This window comes from Balaenoptera musculus, chromosome 16 (genome assembly GCF_009873245.2).
Source record: "Balaenoptera musculus isolate JJ_BM4_2016_0621 chromosome 16, mBalMus1.pri.v3, whole genome shotgun sequence".
NCBI lineage: Eukaryota > Metazoa > Chordata > Mammalia > Artiodactyla > Balaenopteridae > Balaenoptera > Balaenoptera musculus.
The window spans coordinates 60273243-60298241 of NC_045800.1; the positions used below are offsets into that span (position 1 = coordinate 60273243).

General features: G+C 34.4%; 1 protein-coding gene and 1 non-coding gene across 5 annotated transcripts in view; one reads left to right on the plus strand and one right to left on the minus strand.

Annotated features, from left to right (window-relative positions):
- Positions 1 to 24999, minus strand: part of ADK (adenosine kinase) — a 493701-nt gene that overhangs the window by 119206 nt on the left and 349496 nt on the right. For all 4 annotated transcript variants that reach the window (XM_036827944.1, XM_036827943.1, XM_036827946.1 and 1 more), the window contains one exon: positions 23084 to 23254. In XM_036827944.1, the coding sequence (XP_036683839.1) occupies positions 23084 to 23254 (171 nt within the window). The remainder of the gene's footprint in view (positions 1 to 23083; positions 23255 to 24999) is intronic.
- Positions 24171 to 24243, plus strand: TRNAG-UCC. The gene has a single exon. It is a non-coding gene; the product is annotated as a tRNA-Gly (tRNA).

The window sequence follows — 24999 nt, forward strand, 5'->3', positions numbered from 1 at the left end:
TTTCATATATGTAATTAATAATTTTTTAGTGTAATTATGCCTCAAATATTGTGAATCCCATCTGAAATTCAAATTTAAATGGAAATCCTGTATTTCTCTACGCTGAATCTGGCAACCTCATTATCTGGTACTTTTCCCCCTTTCCAAATTTCCATTTTAATTATATTCAGAATCATAGAGATTAACATAGAGATTAACCATAGAGATTAATTTAATTGTTGTCTTCTGTAGGATTTTTGTTTTGTTGCTCCATGTTGTAAGCACTTAACAAATACTTGATAGATGAATTCAGAAATCAAAATTACATTGAAAATTTATTTACAAAGATGTTCTTCCAAACTGTATTTGAATACGGAAAAAATCAGAAACATTAAAAACATTCAACAATACAAGACTAATAAAAATAAATGATATTATACAGCAACCCCAAATGATACTTGAAGGACAATTAATGACGTTGGAAAATGACGAAAATATAATGCAAGTAGAAAAGGAGAAATAAAATTATAATAATGGAAATAATGTCAATTTGTTAAAACTTTGCATATATCAAACAAAAGTTGGCTATACTCTTTGAAAATGCCAATGTCATGACAGAGAAAGACCAAGGAACTGTTCCAGATTAAAGGAAAACAAAGAGATATGACAAATAAAGGCAACGCACAATCTTGGATTGGATCTTGAAGTAGAAGAACAAAATTACTAGAAAGGACATTCCTGGAAGACAAGAAAAATTTGAATATATGCTGTGTATCAAAGGCAGAAAGAGAGAATGCTTAAAGCATATGGTAGAAATTAATTTGTACTCTTCTTACAACTCTTCTCTAATTTGAAATCATTTCAAAATAAAAAGTTTAAATATATGTACGGAAAAAAACACTGCAAGGAAACACAAAAATGTTTTGGAATAATTAATGCTGGATGATATAATGAATGTTGATTTTAATTTTTTTCTTTGCATGTTTCTATATTTTTCATTCTCTAAAATGAGCATGTATTATTATTATAGTTGGAAAATTGTTAAAAATCACTTAAAGGTACTTTGATGAAATATATAATTTTGACTTGTAAATTCGTCATATTTATAAATTTCCAGAATAAAAATTTATTTTTAACATTATATTAAAGATCATTATAAAATAAATTAGAAAACTGAATACATCCTCAATTACTGTATTAAGAATGAGGGGGTCCCAAAAGGTATCAAATCATCTGGAAGTTTGTCCATCTTCTTTTCCACTTCTATTTCTACTCTTCTCTCTACTATCCAGGATGTTCTATTTTCTCACAACACAGGTAATTTTTAAAGGCTCTACCTTGAAATTGATCTAGGCATGAGCAATCTTTCTAGAAACATTCCCTGTACTCATGTTACCTACTATACAAAGAGATAAAGGGAATCTGATAACTAAATCAGTGACATCTTAGGAGTATTTTTCTGATTGCTTAGAATAAAAGAAAAAGAAACAAAATCCAGAACTCAGTATAAATCTAACTGAGAGTAGCTAGACAAATAGAGATTAAAATATTTCTAGAAAAGGCCTAACTCTTCCCATGCTTTTGCCACACAGTAATTAATGCATTAAAATCAGTTTAAAAGGCCCATCCTAAATCCTCCCCTTTCCTAAATATTCCACTTCTTCCACTTGTTATTTAAAAAACAGTACCAAGTACCGTTCAGTTGTGACAACACTGCTTGATAGGTTTGTGTCTTTTCACCCATTTTGTAGCTGATCTAAACATCCTGAGCAACAAACAAAAGTTCTACTAATTCATTTTGTGGTATTCCTTATGGTGCATTTCGGGGTTCAGCATATCAAGAAATGTAAACTCTCAGTTTAGCATGACAAAAGGGAAATTTGATTATGAAGGAGTAAACTGAATTTACCTCCTAACCAGAATTTCCCTCCTGGAAGAGGCAAAAACTGAAGAGGTCATTCTTATTTTATTTATTTACTTATTTTTAGCAGTCATGTTGCTTTATTTTTTTTTCTTCTTTTTTTATACAGCAGGTTCTTATTAGTCATCCATTTTATACATACTGGTGTATACATGTCAATCACAATCTCCCAATTCATCACACCCCCACCCCTACCTGCTGCTGCTTTTCCCCCTTGGGGTCCATACGTTTGTTCTCTACATCAGTGTCTCAATTTCTGCCCTGCAAACTGGTTCATCTCTACCATTATTCTAGGTTCCACATATATGCGTTAATATACGATATTTGTTTTTCTCTTTCTGACTTACTTCACTCTGTATGACAGTCTCTAGATCCATCCATGTCTCTACAAATGACCCAATTTTGTTCCTTTTTATGGCTGAGTAATATTCCATTGTATATATGTACCACATCTTCTTTATCCATTCGTCTGTCAATGGGCATGTAGGTTGCTTCCATGACCTGGCTATTGTAAACAGTGCTGCAATGAACATTGGGGTGCATGTGTCTTTTTGAATTATGGTTTTCTCTGGGTATATGCCCAGTAGTGGGATTGCTGGGTCATATGGTAATTCTATTTTTAGTTTTTTTTTTTTTTTAAAAACATCTTTATTGAAGTATAATTGCTTTACAATGGTGTGTTAGCTTCTGCTTTATAACAAAGTGAATCAGTTATACATATACATATGTTCCCATATCTCTTCCCTCTTGCATCTCCCTCCCTCCCACCCTCCCCATCCCACCCCTCTAGGTGGTCACAAAGCACCGAGCTGATCTCCCTGTGCTATGCGGCTGCTTCCCACTAGCTATCTATTTTACATTTGGTAGTGTATATATGTCCATGACACTCTCTCACCCTGTCACATCTCACCCCTCCCCCTCCCCATATCCTCAAGTCCATTCTCTAGTAGGTCTGTGTCTTTATTCCCGTCTTGCCACTAGGTTCTTCATGGCCTTTTTTTTTTTTCCTTAGATTCCATATATATGTGTTAGCATACTGTATTTGTTTTTCTCTTTCTGACTTACTTCACTTTGTATGACAGACTCTAACTCCATCCACCTCATTACAAATACCTCCATTTCATTTCTTTTTATGGCTGAGTAATATTCCATTGTATATATGTGTCACATCTTCTTTATCCATTCATCCGATGATGGACACATAGGTTGCTTCCATGTCCTGGCTATTGTAAATAGAGCTGCAATGAACATTTTGGTACATGATTCTTTTTGAACTATGTTTTTCTCAGGGTATATGCCCAGTAGTGGGATTGCTGGGTCGTATGGTAGTTCTATTTGTAGTTTTTAAAGGAACCTCCATACTGTTCTCCATAGTGGCTGTATCAATTTACATTCCCACCAACAGTGCAAGAGTGTTCCCTTTCCTCCACACCCTCTCCAGCATTTATTGTTTCTAGATTTTTTGATGATGGCCTTTCTGACCGGTGTGAGATGATATCTCATTGTAGTTTTGATTTGCATTTCTCTAATGATTAATGATGTTGAGCATTCTTTCATGTGTCTGTTGGCAATCTGTATATCTTCTTTGGAGAAATGTCTATTTAGGTCTTCTGCCCATTTTTGGATTGGGTTGTTTGTGTTTTTAATATTGAGCTGCATGAGCTGTTTATATATTTTGGAGATTAATCCTTTGTTGATTCGTTTGCAAATATTTTCTCGCATTCTGACGGTTGTCTTTTCGTCTTGTTTATGGTTTCCTTTGCTGTGCAAAAGCTTTTAAGTTTCATTAGGTCCCATTTGTTTATTTTTGGTTTTATTTCCATTACTCTAAGAGGTGGATCAAAAAAGATCTTGCTGTGATTTATGTCAGAGAGTGTTCTGCCTATACTTTCCTCTAAGAGTTTCATAGTGTCTGGTCTTACATTTAGGTCTCTAATCCATTTTGAGTTTATTTTTGTGTATGGTGTTAGGGAGTGTTCTAATTTCATTCTTTTACATGTAGCTGTCCTGTTTTCCCAGCACCACTTATTGAAGAGACTGTCTTTTCTCCACTGTATATTGCCGCCTCTGTCATAGATTAGTTGACCATAGGTGCGTGGGTTTATCCCCAGGCTTTCTATCTTGTTCCATTGATCTATATTTCTTTTTCTGTGCCAGTACCATATTGTCTTGATTACTGTAGTAATCAAGTATAGTCTGAAGTCAGGGAGGCTGATTCCTCCAGCTCCGTTTTTTTCCCTCAAGACTGCTTTGGCTATTTGGGGACTTTTGTGTCTCCATATAAATTTTAAGATTTTTTCTTCCAGTTCTGTAAAAAATGTCATTGGTAATTTGATAGGGATTGCATTGAATCTGTAGATTGCTTTGGGTAGTATAGTCATTTTCACAATATTGATTCTTCCAATCCAAGAACATCGTATATCTCTCCATCTGTTGGTATCATCTTTAATTTCTTTCATCAGTGTCTTATAGTTTTCTGCACAAAGATCTTTTATCTCCCTAGGTAGGTTTATTCCTAGGCATTTTATTCTTTTTGTTGCAATGGTAAATGGGAGTGTTTCCTTAATTTCTCTTTCAGATTTTTCATCATTAGTGCATAGGAATGCAAGAGATTTCTGTGCATTAATTTTGTATCCTGCAACTTTACCAAATTCATTGATTAGCTCTAGTAGTTTTCTGGTGGCATCTTTAGGATTCTCTATGTATAGTATCATGTCATCTGCAAACAGTGACTATTTTACTTCTTTTCCAATTTGTATTCCTTTTATTTCTTTTTCTTCTCTGATTGCTGCAGCTAGGACTTCCAAAACTATGTTGAATAATAGTGGTGAGAGTGGGCCTCCTTGTGTTGTTCCTGATCTTAGAGGAAATGCTTTCAGTTTTTCACCATTGAGAATGATGTTTGCTGTGGGTTGGTCGTATAAGGCCTTTATTTATGTTGAGGTAGGTTCCCTCTATGCACACTTTCTGGAGAGTTTTTTTTTTTTTTTTTTTTTTAATAGTTTGTTTATTTATTTATTTACGGCTGTGTTGGGTCTTCGTTTCTGTGCGAGGGCTTTCTCTAGTTGTGGCAAGTGGGGGCCACTCTTCATCGCGGTGCGCGGGCCTCTCACTATCGCGGCCTCTCTTGTTGCGGAGCACAGGCTCCAGACGCGCAGGCTCAGTAGTTGTGGCTCACGGGCCTAGTCGCTCCGCGGCATGTGGGATCCTCCCAGACCAGGGCTCGAACCCGTGTCCCCTGCATTGGCAGGCAGATTTTCAACCACTGCGCCACCAGGGAGGCCCTGGAGAGTTTTTTATCATAAATGGGTGTTGAAATTTGTCAAAAGCTTTTTCTGCATCTATTGAGATGATCATATGGTTTTTATTCTTCAGTTTGTTAATATGGTGTATCACATTGATTGATTTGTGTATATTGAAGAAACCTTGCATCACTGGGATGAATCCCACTTGATCATGGTGTATGATCCTTTCAGTGTGCTGTTGGATTCTGTTTGCTAGTATTTTGTTGAGGATTTTTGCGTCTATATTCATCAGTGATATTGGTCTGTAATTTTCTTTTTTTGTAGTATCTTTGTCTGGTTTTGGTATCAGGGTGATGGTGGCCTCATAGAATGAGTTTGGGAGTGTCCCTTCCCCTGCAATTTTTTGGTGGAGTTTGAGAAGGATGGGTGTTAGCTCTTCTCTAAATGTTTGATAGAATTCACCTGTGAAGCCATCTGGTCCTGGACTTTTGTTTGTTGCAAGATTTTTAATCACAGTTTCAATTTCATTACTTGTGATTGGTCTGTTCATATTTTCTCTTTCTTTCTGGTTCAGTCTTGGAAGGTTATACCTTTCTAAGAATTTGTCCATTTCTTCCAGCATGTCCATTTTATTGGCATAGAGTTGCTTTTAGTAGTCTCTTAGGATGCTTTGTATTTCTGCGGTGTCTGTTGTAACTTCTCCTTTTTCATTTCTGATTTTATTGATTTGAGTCCTCTCCCTCTTTTTCTTGATGAGTCTGGCTAATGGCTTATCAATTTTGTTTATCTTCTCAAAGAACCAGCTTTTAGTTTTATTGATCTTTGCTATTGTTTTCTTTGTTTCTATTTCATTTAATTCTGCTCTGATCTTTATGATTTCTCTCCTTCTGCTAACTTTGGGTTTTGTTTGTTCTTCTTTCTCTAGTTCCTTTAGGTTTAAGGTTAGATTGTTTATTTAAGATTTTTCTTGTTTCTTGAGGTAAGCTTGTATAGCTTATAAACTTCCCTCTTAAAACTGCTTTTGCTGCATCCCATAGGTCTTGGGTTGTCATGTTTTCATTGTCATTTGTCTCTAGGTATTTTTTGATTTCCTCTTTGATTTCTTCAGTGATCTCTTGGTTATTTAGTAATGTATTGTTTAGCCTCCATGTGGTTGTGTTTTTTACGTTTTTTTTCCTGTAATTCATTTCTTTTTTTTTTTTTTTAAAGATTTATTTATTTTATTTATTGATTGATTGATTGCTATGTTGGGTCTTCGTTTCTGTGCTAGGGCTTTCTCCAGTTGCGGCAAGCGGGGGCCACTCTTCATCGCGGTGCGCGGGCCTCTCACTATCGTGGCCTCTCTTGTTGCGGAGCACAGGCTCCAGACGCGCAGGCTCAGTAGTTGTGCCTCACAGGCCTAGTTGCTCCACGGCATGTGGGATCTTCCCAGACCAGGGCTCGAACCCATGTCCCCTGCATTAGCAGGCAGATTCTCAACCACTGCGCCACCAGGGAAGCCCATGTAATTCATTTCTAATCTCATAGCACTGTGGTCAGAAAAGTTGCCTGACATGATTTCAATTTTCTTAAATTTACTGAGGCTTGATTTGTGACCTAAGATGTGATCTCTCCTGGAGAATGTTCCATGTGCACTTGAGAAGAAAGTGTAATCTGCTGTTTTGGATGGAATGTCCTATAAATATCAATTAAATCTATCTGGTCTATTGTGTCATTTAAAGCTTTTGTTTCCTTAGTAATTTTCTGTTTGGATGATCTGTCCATTGGTGTAAGTGGGGTGTTAAAGTCCCCCACTATTATTGTGTTACTGTCAATTTCCTCTTTTATAGCTGTTAGCAGCTGCCTTATGTACTGAGGTGCTTCTATGTTGGGTGCATATGTATTTATAATTGTTATATATTCTTCTTGGATTGATCCCTTGATCATTATGTAATGTCCTTCCTTGTCTCTTGTAACATTCTTTATTTTAAAGTTTATTTTATCTGATATGAGTATTGCTACTCCAGTTTTCTTTTGATTTCCATTTGCATGGAATATCTTTTTCCATCCCCTCACTTTCAGTATGTATGTGTCCCTAGGTCTGAAGTGGGTCTCTTGTAGACAGCATATATATGGGTCTTATTTTTGTATCCCTTCACTGAGTCTGTGTCTTTTGGTTGGAGCATTTAATCCATTCATGTTTAAGGTAATTGTCGATATGTATGTTCCCATGACCATTTTTCCGAGGTCCTGGATCATCTTCACTATCATTATTCTGAATTCTTTTTTGGAAGGTTGCCTATCTCCACTTCATTTAGTTGTTTTTCTGGGGTTTTATCTTGTTCCTTCATCTGGTACATAGCCCTCTGCCTTTTCATCCTGTCTATCTTTCTGTGAATGTGGTTTTTGTTCCACAGGCTGCAGGATTGTAGTTCATCTTGCTTGTGCTCAAACAGGTCATTTTTAAATTAATACCATGCTGAGAGAAAAACGTGTGTTTCCCCATGCTGTAAAAAATTAATTTTGCACAAACTATCAACCCTAGTTGGCTTGATGCTGTAATAAAAGATACTCTATTTGTGAAATTAAGAATTCTAACTTAATATGAATAATTAGTACTAATATGAATAAATTAGTACTAATATCCACTCTATTAACTAATATCTCCATACTTAATATTTAGTTTTATTCAGGTCAGTTACTGAAAACACACATCGCCTCTCAAAATGTATTATTCATTATATAATGTTCAAAAGGAATAGTAATTTAACATTATAACAACAGTCATGGGGACAGCATACCTATTTGGCTTAAAAATATCTAACATCAATCCTATGAGCAGTCATATTTTAGAAAGAACGTTAGGACACCCTTCCAAGGAAAAGGAATTGAAAATAGGAGGAACCAATCATTTCTTGACTATAGGAAAAGATGATAGGTTTAAATCTTCTGTTTTTTAGATAGCGAAATGTGAAAAGAGGGAGCTGAAGTTTCAGGTTCCCTGGTCTCCCTTCTCTACAGTATGGATTGAAACCAGAGAGTAAGAGGGCTGACAAAATACTTTTGGTGGAAACCAGGGTCCCCTGGGCTTGTGAAATTAGTACAGGGTTACCACAAAATTGAGGCTCTTAAAACGATTCACATGGACTGGGACCTCTACGCTGGACCTGAACTCCATAGGTGAAAACACATTGCAGATTCTTATTTTGAAAAAAGTTGAGAGGAAAAAGATGGTGATAAGTGAGTGACTGTGTAACAGCAGTGTTAACATTCTAAAAAGATTTTAGAATACAGATGTAGAACACAGTGCCTGATGTAGAATATGCTCTCAATAAATCGTGGTCAAACTGAAGGACAATATTATATTACCTAAAAATATTTTAAATGTGTTAGATACAGTCTAAAATAGTTACAAAGTTTAGTTTGGTGGATTCAGATTTAAGATCAAATTTTAAATCCTAAATCTTTCTAAGATCAAAAGTGGTGATTAAGCAGGACAATCATATTTAAAAAGACAACTATTCTCTGTAATTTGCAAAGGTTCAAACTCTCCCAGCAAAGGAAAAAACTCATTCATTCATTTATTGAATGTTTAATAAATACATATTATTTGTTAGGCAGTAGGACTATAATAATGAACAGAAGTCTGCTGTAAAGGAATACATTAGTGTAAGAGAAAATACATTAACAAGTAATTACTAAACAATGTAAGTATTAAGAAAAAAATGTCTTATAATTACACACAAAATATCAAAAAATCAAATTTATAAAATGACTAAGTGAATGAGGGTGGAGGGGGGAGGAGAAGGAGAGGAGAAGGTGAGGGAAGTAATATATGAACTGAGTTTTAATGGATAAGTAGAAGTTAGCCAGACAGAGTTGGAGAGGGGTAAGGATAAAGACAGAAGGATTAGAATATGAAAAGACATGAAGGCAAAAATAAATATGGTGCATTCTGGAAAACATGAGTAGTTAGGTAGTGCAGGAGAAAGAGGGATTTGTAGGAGAAAAGAAAATGAAGATAAAAATATAGGATCAGAAAATAAAACTATATGATGAGGATTCATTCATATTCATTGAATGATTTTAGACAAACAAGGAAAAATGAGATGGAAGTCTTTACAGTCTATACCTTAAAAAATTATCACTTTTTTATTTTTTAGATTATTTTTCCTGTGCTAAAATGAATTGGCTGATAGGTGCTGAATCACGTTATAGTCCTAATTCAGTTTAATTCTTGCAGCAACCAAGTTTTTGAAATAAGGCTAGAATCGGACACTTCTAATGAATTCTATTTGATGGCAGTGCCTTAAGAATAGTTAATATCCAAACATTAAAATAACCCCATTAGAAAAAAAATTCACATATACTGCTGTTGGGAATGAAAATATTCACATATACTGCTGTTGTATCTTTCGTGCAGAGGAATTTGGCAGTATCTAACAAAACTACACATGCACTTATTCTGTGACCCAACAATCCCACCTCTAGGAAGTTACTCTGAAGAAATACCTCTAACAACATAAAAACATGCATGCACAAGATTATTTATTGAAAGATTGTTTTTAACTGCAAAATACTGTAAAGAACCTACATGTCCATAACAAGAGGGTGATTGAATAAACTATAGTACATTCACATAGTTGGGTAAATACAACTATGAAAAAGATGAGAAAGATCTCTATGAGTTTTTATGGAATGACTTCTAAGATATATTTAAGCAAAATCAACAAACAAACATTTCTAAGATATATTTAAGCAAACAAACAAAAAACCCAAAAAACAAAAACAAAAAACTAAGTGCAAAGAGAACCTACAGTGTGCTATATTTCATGTAACAAAGAAGGAGATATGAAAAAATATACATTCTGCTGGTTATCTGTGCTAAGAGAAATATAGGAATGTGAGTCAGATTATGTACAGGGTAGGTGGGAAGAAACAAAGGAAGAAAGAAGCAGAGAGAGAAGAGGTCCTGGGACACTTCTGAGGAAATTTTTTGGTATAGTTCTTATGTTTAGAACCATGTAAATGTGTCGCATGCTTAAAAAAAAAACTGTACACAAATACTGAATTCTAGTTCATAAATATGTTTTTCTCAGCAAGTATTAGTTATCTATTATTGCATGACAAATTACTCCAAAACTTGGTGAGTTAAAACAACAAACACATTATCTCATAGTTTCTACACATCAGGAATCTAGGCATGGTTTTGCTAGGTGCCTCTTTTTTTTTTTTTATTTTTTTTTATTTTTTTTTATTTTTTTAGGTGCCTCTTAATCAAGGTCTTTCACAAGGCTGCTAACAAAGTATAGGCCAGGGCTGCAGTTATCTTATGTTTGATTAAGGGAACATTTGCTTCCGAGTTCATTTATGCTCATTCATGTAACTCTCAGGTCCTCATTGGCTACTGATTTGGGGACATCAGTTCTTGACATATGAGTCTCTCTTTAGGGCAACTCAAAGCATGGCAGCTTGCCTTCCCAAGAGTGAAGGCTCCAGGGACTTCCCTGGTGGTCCAGTGGTTAAGACTTCACCTTCCAATGCAAGGGGTGCGGGTTTGATCCCTGGTCAGGGAGCTAAGATCCCACATGCCTCGGGGCCAAAAAACCAAAACATAAAACAGAATCAATATTGTAACAAATTCAATAAACACTTTAAAAATGGTCCACCATCAAAAAAATCTTAAAAAAAAAAAGAATGGGGGCTCCAAGAGAAAGTGAGCAAGAGAGGGAAAATGAGACAGAAGTCATAGAACTTTTGTAATCTAGTTTTGGAAATGACATGTCATCACTTTTGCCATATTCTATTTGTTATAAGTTACTAGCTCCAGCCCCACAGTCAAAAAGAGAGAACTACATGAGATCATAAATACCAGTAGAAAGGGATCAAAGGGGAATATTTTATAGGATGTCTATCATAGTCCGTCTTCTAGCCCCTAATTCATGTCCCTCCTGCATACAAAATACACTCACCTTCTCCTAAGGGTGGTTTTGCAATTCTGAAACTATAGGTATTTTAGATTTGAGCAAATGAGTCATTAAATTGCAGATAATGAAAGCCAGGTCTTACTGCCAAGGAAAGGAAATATGAATAAGGAAAGAAGGAAGTTTAGATTTAACCTTGTGATGCTGGATTGCAATCTGAGTTTTCCTTTCAGCCTCATGATTTTTAATACAAATATAGCCAGGTAGGTAGGTAGGTAGACAGACAAATATAAAAGTGTGTATACACACACACACACACACACACACACACATATTTCTTAGGTCTGTTTGCTTAGAGGGCCCAGAAGATACCCAGTAGCACTGAGCACACCTAGTTCCCAGCTCTTGGTTTCTAAGTACAATTTCTAATAAACCAGTCTTCAAGGAACCAGAACTCTACGAAGAAACAGATGATTCCAGGGCTGAGACAGGCAAAAATACAAGATGAACTTGGAACAACTTGTGGTGCCAGAAAGTAAAGAAGTGCTAAAAAATTAATCAGGGCGTGTCAAAAGAACAGAGGAGCCAAGATGAGGGAGCTCCTAATGGCCAAAACTGAGATAAATGGAGAAACAATTAATGATTTTAAAAGGATTATAGCCCATAGAATAAATATCCATAAATTATACTGATATAAACAAATAAATTAATAAGTGGAGAGGGAGCATTTCTTCCTTACACAGAATTCCAATTAATAAATTTAAGAGGGACTTCCCTGGTGGTCTGGTGGTTAAGAATCCGTCTTGCAATGCAGGGGACGCCGGTTCGATCCCTGGTTGGGGAACTAAGATCCCACATGCTGCGGGGCAACTAAGCCCACACACCACAACTACTGAGCCCTGCGCCACAACCAGAGAGCCCACGTGCTGCAACTACAGAGCCCACACACTCTGGAGCCCAAGCACCACAACTAGGGAGAAGCCTGTGCACTGCAACAAAGAGGCCGTGTGCTGCAACTAAGACCCAATGCAGCCAAAAAAAGAGAAAATAATAATAATAAATAAATAAATATTTTAAAAAATGTAGAAGAAATGATGGGAATAGAAAAATCACCATTTGGTAAACACGCAGTAAGTGCTGGAGGCAGTAAGTGCTGGAGGCAAGAATTATCAATGAATGCTAAAAGTAGTGGGTGAAAGTACATTGAAAACACAAAATATGTACATAATCTCTTGTAAATATTTCCCAAGATAATTATTATTTAAATTAAAAGGGAAAAATGGTAACTTTAAAGTGCGTACACTGGATCAACATCTTCTTAACCAAGTGATCAAAGTCAATATCATCAGTAATGAGACAAGCTGAAATCTTGATATAATGTATGAAAAAAGACAACAGCATTTTGAGGTATTCTTGTCAAAAAGAATTATGAAAAAATATCAGTTAATCCTACCTCGAAGGACCTTCCATACAATACAAAATAACTGGCCTGTACTTTTCAAAAGTGTAATAGTCATAAAAGACAAAGAAATACGAAGAAATTGCTCCAGATTAAAGAAACTAAGGAAACATGGTAAGTAAATGATAACTGAGATCCTGGATTGGATCTGGATCAGAAAAAGGAGGTTAGGAGTATTTCAAATGTGGACATTTACATAACTATTTTAGAATCATCAAAGCTAAGAAATTACTGTTGATAAAATACTATTAACTAATCTATAAAACCTACTTAAAATTTGCCAATTATCCTCCTAATGTCAAAGAAGAAAGGCACAGAAAAATTCAAGCTGAGTCAAAAAACGGATTTTCTAAATATAGTCCTGGGCTCCTTCTTCTGTGATATAAATTTAGTTTTTATTTACAAGCATAAGTCAATTTCATTATAATTTTAGTAATAAGAAAATTTTAAAATTCATTAAATAGAAAGTTTAAATATTAACTCATTACCTTTATATCATGGCATACTAGACAAATAATACTAAAATAGTCACAGATTTATAGTACAGTATCTAAAACATTCAAATAAAAAGAGTAATTGAAATACTGAATAACACAGAAAGACATCTGCATAAAATATGATTATCTCCATAGCAATTCAAACCATTTCAAATTACAGGGTTTTTTTTTTTTTAAGCCAATGATGAGTTTGGGAATGATTTGAAAACCTTTCATCATTAGAGAGGCAGTGTAGCTTGGTAAGGGGAGGGAGATGAAGGGAGTAAGAAAGGAAGGGTATGTTGGTGGGGACTGGAAGAGAAAAGGAGAGAGTTAAGTAGAAAGGAAGGAAGAGACACACAAAGCTTACAGTTAAATAGCCTTTGGCTCTTTCCAAATCCTTCCCACAGCACATCTTTACAACATGCCACTGACATTAGAAGACTCCCTTGTGCTACAGTGAATCTCATTTTTTTTTTTTTTCCAGGTGAGTAAAATATATCAGAAACACCCAAAGGAGAAAGTTGAATCCAGGAGCTAAGCAGCAATCTTACAATGCCACAGCCCTATCTTAATTGAAATTTCATTATCCTTAGCAGAAAATACATCAGAATTTTATATGAGCACCATAAGTTTTAATTTTTTTGAAGGGGTTACGTATCTTCTCTGAAACATCATTTCCCACTTCCCTGGATTGATCTTATAACAACCTTAGATTTTTATCTGTATCATAGGCTCCTCTCACTTTGTTTGCTTATAGTAAAGAGAGAGGAATGGAAAGATCTATAAGAAGAGTCTCAGGAAGGTGACTTCCATCTTTCCTTGGAAGAAACTAGGCACTTTTGTATAATTACAAGGGTAGAATTACCATTTTAGGTATAGCCCTATTCCCCACATTCATGTTGGAAACACCTTGATATGAGGAAAGAAAAGACCATCTCTTCTCCCGTCAGAATATGGATCTGGTGACAGCCTGCCTCTCTGAAAATGTTTGGAAATCATGTATCTTAAGGAATTAGATTTAACAAAAAGATGTAACAATTCAAAAAGGAATTCCCTGAGGATAAAATGTACAGACTTAGAGAGAAAGGAAGTTTTTCCCATAATTAAAAATAATACCTTTATGAAGAACAGTAAGTCTCCTAACCAAAGAGAGACTATCTGGATGAAGATGTATGCATTCATAGCACTTATTATATTTGGTGCACATAATTTAAAGATTTACACAGATTTTCATAGTGAAACAGCAAATGACATCTTTCTATAGACGCTGACAGACTACTTCAGATAAGACAGAGTTTACCAACGGTTATTTACAATTAAAGCACTATTGCTGTTTTCCAATTATTAATTTTTATATTGTTATTTTAAAAAGAATCAATGGCTATTAGAAAGATTAAGGATTTAACAGTGTAAACAATAAATATCAATAAATGTCCCCCTCCTCTCCCAGCAAACTACGTAAAAGAAGAAAAAGTTAACCTAATCCATCTGCTTTAGTAAAAAGATGATCAGGGTTTACTTATAAGGAGACACAGCCATTACTCAGGTTTAGAAAACATGGATTCAAGTAATTAAAGCCAATTATTCATTTCTTTCAGAATGTCCTGATGCATCATGTAGCATTCCTGTTTTTGGCTATACATCACTATCCTAATATGATTTAAGAGCTACTCAGCCACAACAGAAACAACAACAAAAAAACTGCAGAATTTTGTATATTGCTTTGTAATTCATTCATTGATAAGGGATATTTTTTTAAAAAGTTATATCATCACTTAGGAAAGAGACAGTAATTTCAATTTTCCTAGTCTGCACTAGAGGTTTTTAACATACTGAATCCTCTGTAGGATCAATAGGTTTAAAATGGATTTCCCTGAAAGAAAATGTACAGTGTGGGAATAATGCCAGCAGAAGGATGGATGAAACAGAGTAACACATAATCTTTATAAACAGAAATCATCTGTGAGATTCAAAACACTAGGTCTATGTGGGAGAGTTTTATCTAAAATGTAGCATTCTTAATATGTATGACATAATTAAACTGAATTCTGCCCAATTTTCAAGCTGTATTTTACTGTTTAAACTCTATCTTAAAGCGCATTGTACGGGTAATGTGACGTTTCACTGTGGAATTAAGTGGTAACTCTTGACAAAGCAGTTATTATCATGAGATAATTGACCTTGTTTGAGAGTTAAGTATCCTGAAGCAAAGCTGAGTGTACTTAATCCTGGCAGGTTAATTATCTAGTCATTATGGAGCCTTGAAAAGTATTACTCTTTTAAGAACCATTTGCAAGATGACACTATTCAAAAAAAGTTCTTAATTTAATAAAAATGAAAAACAAGAATAATCAAGTTCTTTAGTCATGTATTGCTAGATTATGACTACAAAGCAGACTGCATTAGCAGGCATCAATGAATATAATTACCTGCATGTAGAATGTCCTTTTTTAAGCTGAGTCTAGGTAACAAATGGTTGTCTAGGTAACAAATGGTTGTCGCAGAAGGGAAATGCTTTAAACTTTGAAGATGTCAGAAACAAATTAAAAATACAATGTAACATTTAAATAATTTATATATTATGGTAGTTTCAAAACTACCTTAACAAGGACAACCAATAAATTCAGATGTGTAGTTTAAAAGTATAAAATGCAATTTACCAGGTTACCAAGAATTTTTAATTGAGCCAACATAAAAATTTATTGCTATGCATTTCTGAATCTCAGTTAAAAGTAAGTCACACAAATCAAAATCAGAATGAGATGCTATATTACACCCCTTAGGATGGTTACTGCCAAAAAAATGGAAAATAGCAAGTGTTAGCAAGGATGTAGAGAAATAGGAACCCTTGTGCATTGCTGGTGGGAACTGTAAAATGGTGCAGCTGCTGTGGAAAACAATTTGGTGGTTCCTCAAAAAGTTAAAAAGAGGATTACTACCATATGATCCAGCAATTCCACTTCTACATACCCAAAAAACCTGAAAGCAGGGACTTGAACAGATACTTGTATACCAGCAGCAGCAGCATTATTAACAAAAGTCAAAGGTAAAAATAAACTGAATATCCATCAATGGATGAATGGATAAACAAAGGGGAAACTCTGATACATGCTACAACATGGATGAACCTTGAAAACATTATCTTCAGTGAAATAAGCCAGACAGACAACTATTGTGTGATGCTACTTTTTGAGGTACGTAGAATAGGCAAATTCATAGAGAAATCCAGTAAAATAGTGGTTATCAGGCACTGGGGGAAAAGGGGAATTAGCAGTTATTGTTGAATGGGTACAAAGCTACTCTTTTGGAAAGATAAAAAAGTTCTGTGAATAGATAGTGGTGATGGTTGCACAACACTGTCAGTGTACTTAAAGCCGATGAATTATACACTCAAAAGTAGTAAGTTTTGTTCTGTATTTTTTACCGTGATAAAAGAAAGAAAAAAAGTAAATCACGTCAGTTAATAATTTATACTTTGTTTTTATCATATTAATGGAGTATCGGTATTCCTGTGAATACTTCTATTTTGTTTCAGAATGAGCTCAACCAAATATTTTCAGACATTCCTTAGAGAAGAATACCCTTTTCCCTGGGCAAATCAAACAGAGAAAAGAAACAGTAGGGGTGAAAGAAGAGAAAAAAAAATCTAGCTTGTAAGGCATTACAGTTGAGCCTGTTAACAATGAAAAGAATAACTATCTAAAATTAATGTTTGGGATTATATTATTCTAGATTTCAGAACAAGGACTTGCTGATTTATAGTAAAATTGGTCAGTGTTACTATTAGAACATCTGAGAAAAATGAATCCACGGTTTTTGTAAAAAACATTTTTAGGCTCTAAGAAAAAATTTAAAAGATCTTCTAGTATTTCTACACAAATCCTTCATTTTACATATGAGGAAATGGAAGGAACAGTAGTTAGCTAATAAATCAGCAAATTGATTAAATTTTAAAAAATTTAGTTTAAAAAGTCTATAAACATTTTATTAATATATAATGATATATCATTTGCTAATATTTAAAGTAGGGTCAAGACTTTTAATGTGTGTATGCTGACTGATATTCTAGAGCCTTTCTTATAGAATCAGATCCATAATTCATGGTTTATGAATTTCACTTTTAGTTTCTTTAAAGGAGAGTCAAAACTTGAAGACTTCTATGGAGTACTCCTGAGTGCAGATATTTAGTTTCTTCTTCCTTTAATCTTTAAAACTTTTCATGCCCACACCTAATTCAAGAACAACTTTTTAAAGCAATTTGTCTTTACTGAGTTTTGTACCCAAACTTAATTCATTAAACGAATTCTCATTCTATTTGCACTCTATTCTATTTTATCAGATTATATAATCATTAAAAGCAAATTTGTAGGAAGAGAAGTTGGTCTATCAGAGAACAGCCTAATAGCGTAATAGTTTTTCCTTATTCACTTGGCACTACTTATTATGTTTTATCAAGGGAATGGAGAGTGCATGTTATTCAAGCAAGTTAGTTAAGTGAAAACTTAAGAGAGGAATAATATCAATACTGCTAAGAACACCTTCAACACTACCTAACAAAAACTGAGCACAGTTGACCTTTGAACAACACCAGTTTGAACTGCACGTGTCCACTTATATGCAGATTTTTTTCAACAGTAAATACTACAGAACTACAGGATCTGCCGTTGGTTGGAACCTCAGGTGCAGTGGAACCATGAGTACAGGGAGCCGACTATAAATTATATGCAGAATTTTTATTGCCTTTAGAGGTGGCAACCCAACCCCATGTGGTTTTCACAGGTCAACAGTACTTTCTATGGACCACCTCATGAGGGAAGTCCCTCATGTCTTCATTTAACATTGGTTCTTTAGAGCTTTTTATATGAACAACTCTAATTTTCCCCATTTTTAAACTTATGTAAATGGAATCACACAGTACGTATTCTTTCAAAAAAGCTTTATAAAGTATAATTCACATATAATGATCTGCACAAATTAAAGTATCTAATTAGATAAGTTTTGACACATGCATAAAGTCCTGAAACTACAATCACAATCAAGATAAGGAACACATTCATTACGTCCAAAAGTTTTGTTACGTCCATTTGTGATCACTGCCTCACAGCACAACTCCTTCCCAGGCAACCACGAATCTGCTTTCTGTCACTACAGTTTGAATTCTCTAGAATTTAATTTAAATGGAGTTACATAGAATGTACTTTTTGTCTGGCAGCTCATCTTTCACTCAGTATAAATATTCTGACATACATCCATGTTGGTGCATGTATAAATACTTCATTTCTTTTCTAGACTAGTATTCTAGCGTATGGATATACCACAGTTTGCTTATCCCGTCACCAGTTGATGGACACTGAGTTGCTTCTAGACTTTGGATTTTACAAATAAAAATTCCTACAAGCATTTGTGTATGTGTTTATATGTACATATACTTTCATTTCTCTTGCGGGGGGACAGCTAGATCATATGGTGGGTTATATATAACTTTGTAAGAAACTGGAAAACTATTTTTCAAAGTAGTTGTACCATTTTGCATTCTCACCAGCAGTGTATGACAGTTCTAGCAGCTCGTGCAAATATCTCGTATGGTCATACTTTTTAATGTTGGACACTTGAATAGTTGTTGCATGTTGTATGGGCTGAAGTTTTGCTTTTTTGGATATGGATATTCAATTGCCATAGCATAATTTGTTAAAAAGACTATTATTTACAGAATTGCTACTGAAATTTTGCTAAAGAATCAATAGTTGGTCTATTTCTGTACTATCTCCTCTGTTCCATGGATCTATTTGCCTGTCTTTAGGCCAGTGCCACACTGTATTGACTACTGTAGCTTTATAAGTCCTGACACCATGTAGTGTAGGTCCTCTGATTTTTTTTTTCAAAGTTGGTTTGACTATTTTAGTCCAGTGTTTTTCCATATTAATTTTAGAATACGATTGTTGACTTCTAGAAAATGAACAAACAAAAAACCTGTTGGGATTTTAAATTAAATTATGTTGAATCCAAAGACCAATTTGAGACCTGACATCTTCACAATAGAGTTAAAATCCATGCACATGCCCTCTCTCTCCATTTACTTAGTTCTTTAATTTTTCTCAACAATGTTTTGTAGTGTTCAGTATACAGGTTTTGTATATATTTTATTAGATTTATCCCAAAGTACGTTATATCTTTTTATAGTAATGGAAATAGTAATTTTAAATTTCAATTTCTGCGTGTTTGCTGCTACTATATAGAAATGCAACTGGTTTTTGTGTGTTTATCTTGTATCCCACAACCTTGCTAAACTCATTTTTATTTGTAATAGCTCTTTGTAGATTTCAAAGGATTTTTCTACAAAGATGATCATGGTGTTTAGTAACAGACAGTTTTTCTTCTTCCTTTCTAATCTTGATGATTTTCATACCTTATTAGCACGGGCTAGAACCTCCAGTACAATGCTGAATAAAAGTGGAAAGAATGAACATCCTTGCTTTGTCCCTGATCTTAGAGGAAAGTATTCAGTTTTTAATCATTAAGTATGATATTAGCTGTACATTTTTTGTGGATGTCCTGTATTGGGTTGAAGAAGTTCCATTCTATTCTTAGTACTCTGAGGGCTTTTTATCAGGAATGGATGTTGGATTCTGACATAGGTTTTTTTCTGTGTCTATTAAGATGGTGATGTTTTTTATTTTTACAAAGGTGAATTATATTGATTGGTAAACCAACCCTACAGTCTTGGTCATGATGAATTATCCTATTATTGGATTGAATTTGCTAAAATCAGGGGGGGAGAATGTCAAAATCCAACATCCATTCCAGATAAAAAGCCCTCAGATTACTAAGAATAGAAGGGAATTTCTTTAACCCAATATAGGGCACTCTATGCATATTGGGATAATATTGTTCAGAGGGACAAAAGGAGCCTCACTCTAGACTAATTTTGCCCCAGTGATGTTCTAAGTACTCTGAAGCTCATGAACTATGAGGTTCTCTACTCTAGCGAGTAGAATAAGAATGGTTACAGGCTATCTTCTCAGGTGGTTCTTTTCCCAGCCTTCATTAGTTTCCTCACAGCTGATCAGTACTCAGCTGAAAGACTTGGGTGGGACTCTGCAAATCTGTGTTCTCTCTCTATGCAGCTCTTTCCTTTCGGGTACTATGAAGTGCAAACTCCAGCTGGCTAGCTGTTAGATTTCCTGAACTTCCAGCTCCATCTCTTCAATTCAAAGAGACTGCCAAGCTCTACGTGGGTTCTCCTCTGTGCAATGGCCTAGAAATTCTCTTCAAGTGGTAAGTTGGGTTAATCATAGGGCTCATTTCATTTATTCCTTGTCTCATAAGGATCACTGTCCTTCATTATCTGTGAAGAGATAGCCTTGGTGGACAAGTTCTTTTTTTTAAAAAATATACTTTCTGAGGTTATCAGAAAAGCTTTAAAACATCATTAGTAGTACACAATCCTATGAAAAGGAAAGTGGCAGTAGATAGAAAATAAGAGCCAAGTGCGTTTGGTTTTAGCTAAGTGCTGACATTTTGAGAATTTATATTAAGCACAGTAGATTTGTTTTCTTTTTGTTTGTTTGTTTGTTTTTTTCTTTTGAGGGAGAAAGAGGGGGAGAAGGACAAAGCAATCCTGTGTGTATTCCCTGAGAAATATATTTCACACTTTATTGCAATTTAGAAAAGAAATGTCCCTTGTTTTCCTAGAGAACCGAAGATAGTTTATTATTACTATTCAAGGAGAACAATGAAATATGAGATTAAAGAGATAAAGCTCATAATAACATATTTGCTTTTTTATAATCAAATATGGTATCATTTTTATTTATCCTCATTAAATTTCATCACTTAACTGGTATTTCCAAATCTACTAAAATTGCTGAAAGTCTCATTTTGACATTCAACTTACTTGGTATCTATTAACGTGTTGCATTATTTACATTCTGTGTGTTTGCATTATCTACAAATACAGCTTTATCTGAATCACTGATAGTTTACTTGAGCAAACACTGAAGCATATCACTAGAAATCTATTAATTTATCGGAGGACTTTTTGAGACTGGTTCAGTAAACTATCAAATATATCTAATTGCCCTGTATCCAATATTTATTATTCTATAATCCATATTACGACAAATCATCTCAAATATACTATACATCTACTGTTTATTGGTCTGCCATAATAGGTACTACATATCTGTTGAATTCATATGAATAGCAATCATACAAAAAAAGTAAAAAGTTATCCTGACATGACTTGTAGCCATGTAGTAGCTTGTAATTTTACTACTTCCTCTTCTAGGTAGGGAAAAATAATTTCTTTAATAATCTATACAGTACTAAGTCCTAGCCAAACTTTAACTTTACCAATTTGTAGAATCAACCAATTTTTAAAATTGTGGTAAAATATACATAAAGTAAAATTTTACCACTTTAACAATTTTAAGTGTTAAATTCACTGACATTAAATATATTCACAATGTTGTGCAATCATCACCACTATCCATTTCCAGAACTTTCTTTCATCCCAAATAGAAGCTTTGTACTCATTAAATAACTCCCAACTCCCCTTTCCCCCCAGTGCCTAGTAACCACTATTCTGCTGTCCTTCTTTATGAGTTTTTCTATTCCAGATTCTTCATTTCAGAGGAATCCTTATAGGAAAACCCAATAGGTGTCTGCTTGTATCTGCCTTATTTCACTTAACATAATGTTTTCAAGATTCATTCATATTGTACCATGTATGAGAATTCATTCCTTTTAAAGGCTGAATAATATTCCATTGTATGTATATACCAGATTTTATTTTTCTATTCATCTGTTGAAGAACATTTGGTTTGTTTCCAACTTGTGGCTATTGTGAATAATGCTGCTAAACATTGGTGTAAAAGCATTTGAATCCCTGCTTTGAAGGTTTTTTGGTTATACCTAGAAGTGGAATTGCTGGATCATATGGTAATAATTCTCTTTTTAACTTTTTGAATAACCACCAAATTGTTTTCCACAGCAGCTGCACCGTTTTACATTCCCACCAGCTATGCACAAGAGTTCCCATTTCTCCACATCCTTGCCAGTACTTGTTATTTTCCATTTTTTTATTTTGAAAACAGCCATCCTACTGCGTGTCAAGTAATATCTTACTTTAGTTTCATAAGCATTTCTCTAATGATTACTGATGGTGAGCATCTTTTCACATGCTTATTGGCCCTTTGTATTGATACATCTTCTTTGAAGAAATATATATTTAAGTCCTTTGACCATTTTTAGATTAGGTTGTTTTCTTCTTGTTGAGATGTATTTGAGTTGTTAAGATATATATTCTGGATAATAATCCCTGAACCGATAGATATTATTTGCAAATATTTTCTACCATCCATGGGTTGTCTTTTCACTTTCCTGATAGTGTCCTTTGATGCACAAAAGTTTTTAATTTTGATGAAGTCCAATTACTTTTTCTGTTGACTGTACTTTTGGAGTTTTTTTAAACAATGAAGACCATTTTGATATCATCAGCATTTTCTGCAAACCTAATTATTCTTGGGCCTCTATTCTTTTCTATTTTTCAATGTCTCTGCCAAACTTTTAGCATTGTTCCCTGGTTCTATAAATGTTTTCCATCTTTTTTACATATGTTTTACAAATGTGAGCTCTTATTAAAGAGTTTTCTGTGTGCTCTCCAATGCTTTTTATTTTTGTTAAGGCTCCTCCTCATTTTCTGTTTAATTAAGGTCATTTGAGGTTGATGTTAAGGGCTAAGGATGAGGGCAAGGGTTGACTGATAAATGTGATGAAAATGTTTTTTATCTTGCTTGTGGTCACAGTCACATGACAGGTATGCATTTTGCAAAAGCTCACAGAAACGTATAAGAAGAGTGAATTTTACTACATGTAAATTATAAACCTGAATAACCTAATCCTTTAAAAGACTAATTTTTTACTGTGTAAGAAATTAGTATATTCTGAAGGAAATACTAAAAATACTGAGTTAGAGTGGTCCGAACTGAGGCAGTTTTACTTAATTCTTAAATACACAGTTTTTATTTATATATTTCTAAACATATACACAAAGAGAAACCAAAACAAGTAGGTACTTTAAAAAAAAAATTACTCACCGTCTCATTTCCAAAGAGTATGTCAACATAAGGCATAACTTTCATCAATGATTCCTTGTAGAACTGACTAATAAATGGTGCAGACAGATTCAAAGTGAAAATTCTGTTGTTTTCAGAAGCATGGTGAGCCACTTTTAAAACTGACTCTGGGGAAACTGTGAGAAAAAAACCCTGGATAAAGAAAAAAAGGAAGGGAAATTAGAAATGCTATCTCCACAGAGTCACTCTCAGTGAGAATAAAAGAAACCTATACGAAACACAAAAGCCTATATAATGTAAACCTTAAAAATACAATTATAAAATGCAAGGCAGAAAATAGCATTTGATTAGGAGAAAAGTTTATCATATGAGTACTATATGCTTGATATATGCCATTACATTAGAGAATAAGACATTATTTCATATTAGATTTGTATGTTCAATACTGAAAGAATTCTAGGAATCTACATAAGAAAAAATATTTGAAAGGTCTCATTCAGGACAATAATTACTTTTAAATTAGAGAAATAGTAATGAAGGCAGATTAGATCCTTACAGCTTCTTACAAACAGTTTGGATTCTTATTGTCAGGAAAGCTACATTTTAAAATACTATTTATCTGTATCTTAAACATTAGTAAGTCTTTTAAAATATATATTTACGCTTTCTAGATGCAAGAAAGTATAAGCAAAGACGTGGATGCTTATATAGAAATCTGGTTTGGATGATGTGCAAGGAAATGAAGGAGTACACAAAGGGCAAAAGAAGATAAAAGTTTGAAAGCCCAGCTGAGTTAAGAACACGAAGGGCCTTGAGTGGCAGTTCAGGAGTCTATTAGGTGGAGTGGGGATGAGTGAAGGGTAATGAAGTTTTCCTTGAAAGAAAGGAATAACAAGCTTAATAGGAGAATTCAAGGGAAGGTTACTCTGGACAGCAACAGTCAATAAAAGCCTGCTTTTGGCTTTGTAAAAGGAAATGATACTGGGAGTATTACATACTGGACTTAGCAATTGTTTAAGATGTGGGATACAAAGGAGAAAAGAGTCAAAAGATTACTAAGATTTTGAATCTGGTTCTACTATTAACAGAAATAGAAAAATCCAGGAATTCCCTGGTGGTCCAGTGGTTAGGACTCTGCACTTCCAATGCAGGGGGCACAGGTTTGATCCCTGGTCAGGGAACTAAGATGCCACATGCTGCATGGCATGGCCGAAAAACAAACAAACAAAAAACCCAAAAAACAAAGAAAAAAAATAGAAAAATACAGAACAAGACCTGGCTTAGACGTCAAAGAGAGTGTTTAGTTGTGGTCATACTACATTTGAGGTGTTAAGGGACTTACAAATATATCAGAAAGCTGGACTCAGGAGAAAGGCCATGGAAGAAGGAGATGGTAAAAGAGGAGTTGTAATTACCAAGAAAGAGAACGTAGAAAAAGAAGAGGGCAAAGGACAGAATGGAGAAGAACCAAAATCAGGGGACAGAGGAAAGGAAAAAACCAGAGTACAAGAGGAAGGTACACAAGAAGAACAGAAGCCATGAGAGAGAAACCCAACAAGGGAAACTTTAAGAAGATACTTAAAGGCACCGAAGCTATCAATGGGTAGAGAGGAAAGGACTGAGCCAAAATCACAGGATTTGATGGTTAGGAGAAAGTACTTAAGGTATGAAGGTAGAAACAGATAGTTGTTTAAAAAAAGAATGGTGAGAAAGTAAGGGTAAAGATAAATTATTTGGGGAGTTTTATCAGTGAATAATAATAGAATCATCTAAAATTCACTGAGCAATTCTTACAATCCAGGCACTATACTAAAAGCTCTATGTATATCAACTTAGTTATCATTTTTTCCTTACATAAACCTATGAGGTGGATACTGTTATTATTCTCTTTTTATGAATAAAGAAGGCAAGATAGGGAAGTTAAGAAAGGTTTCCCA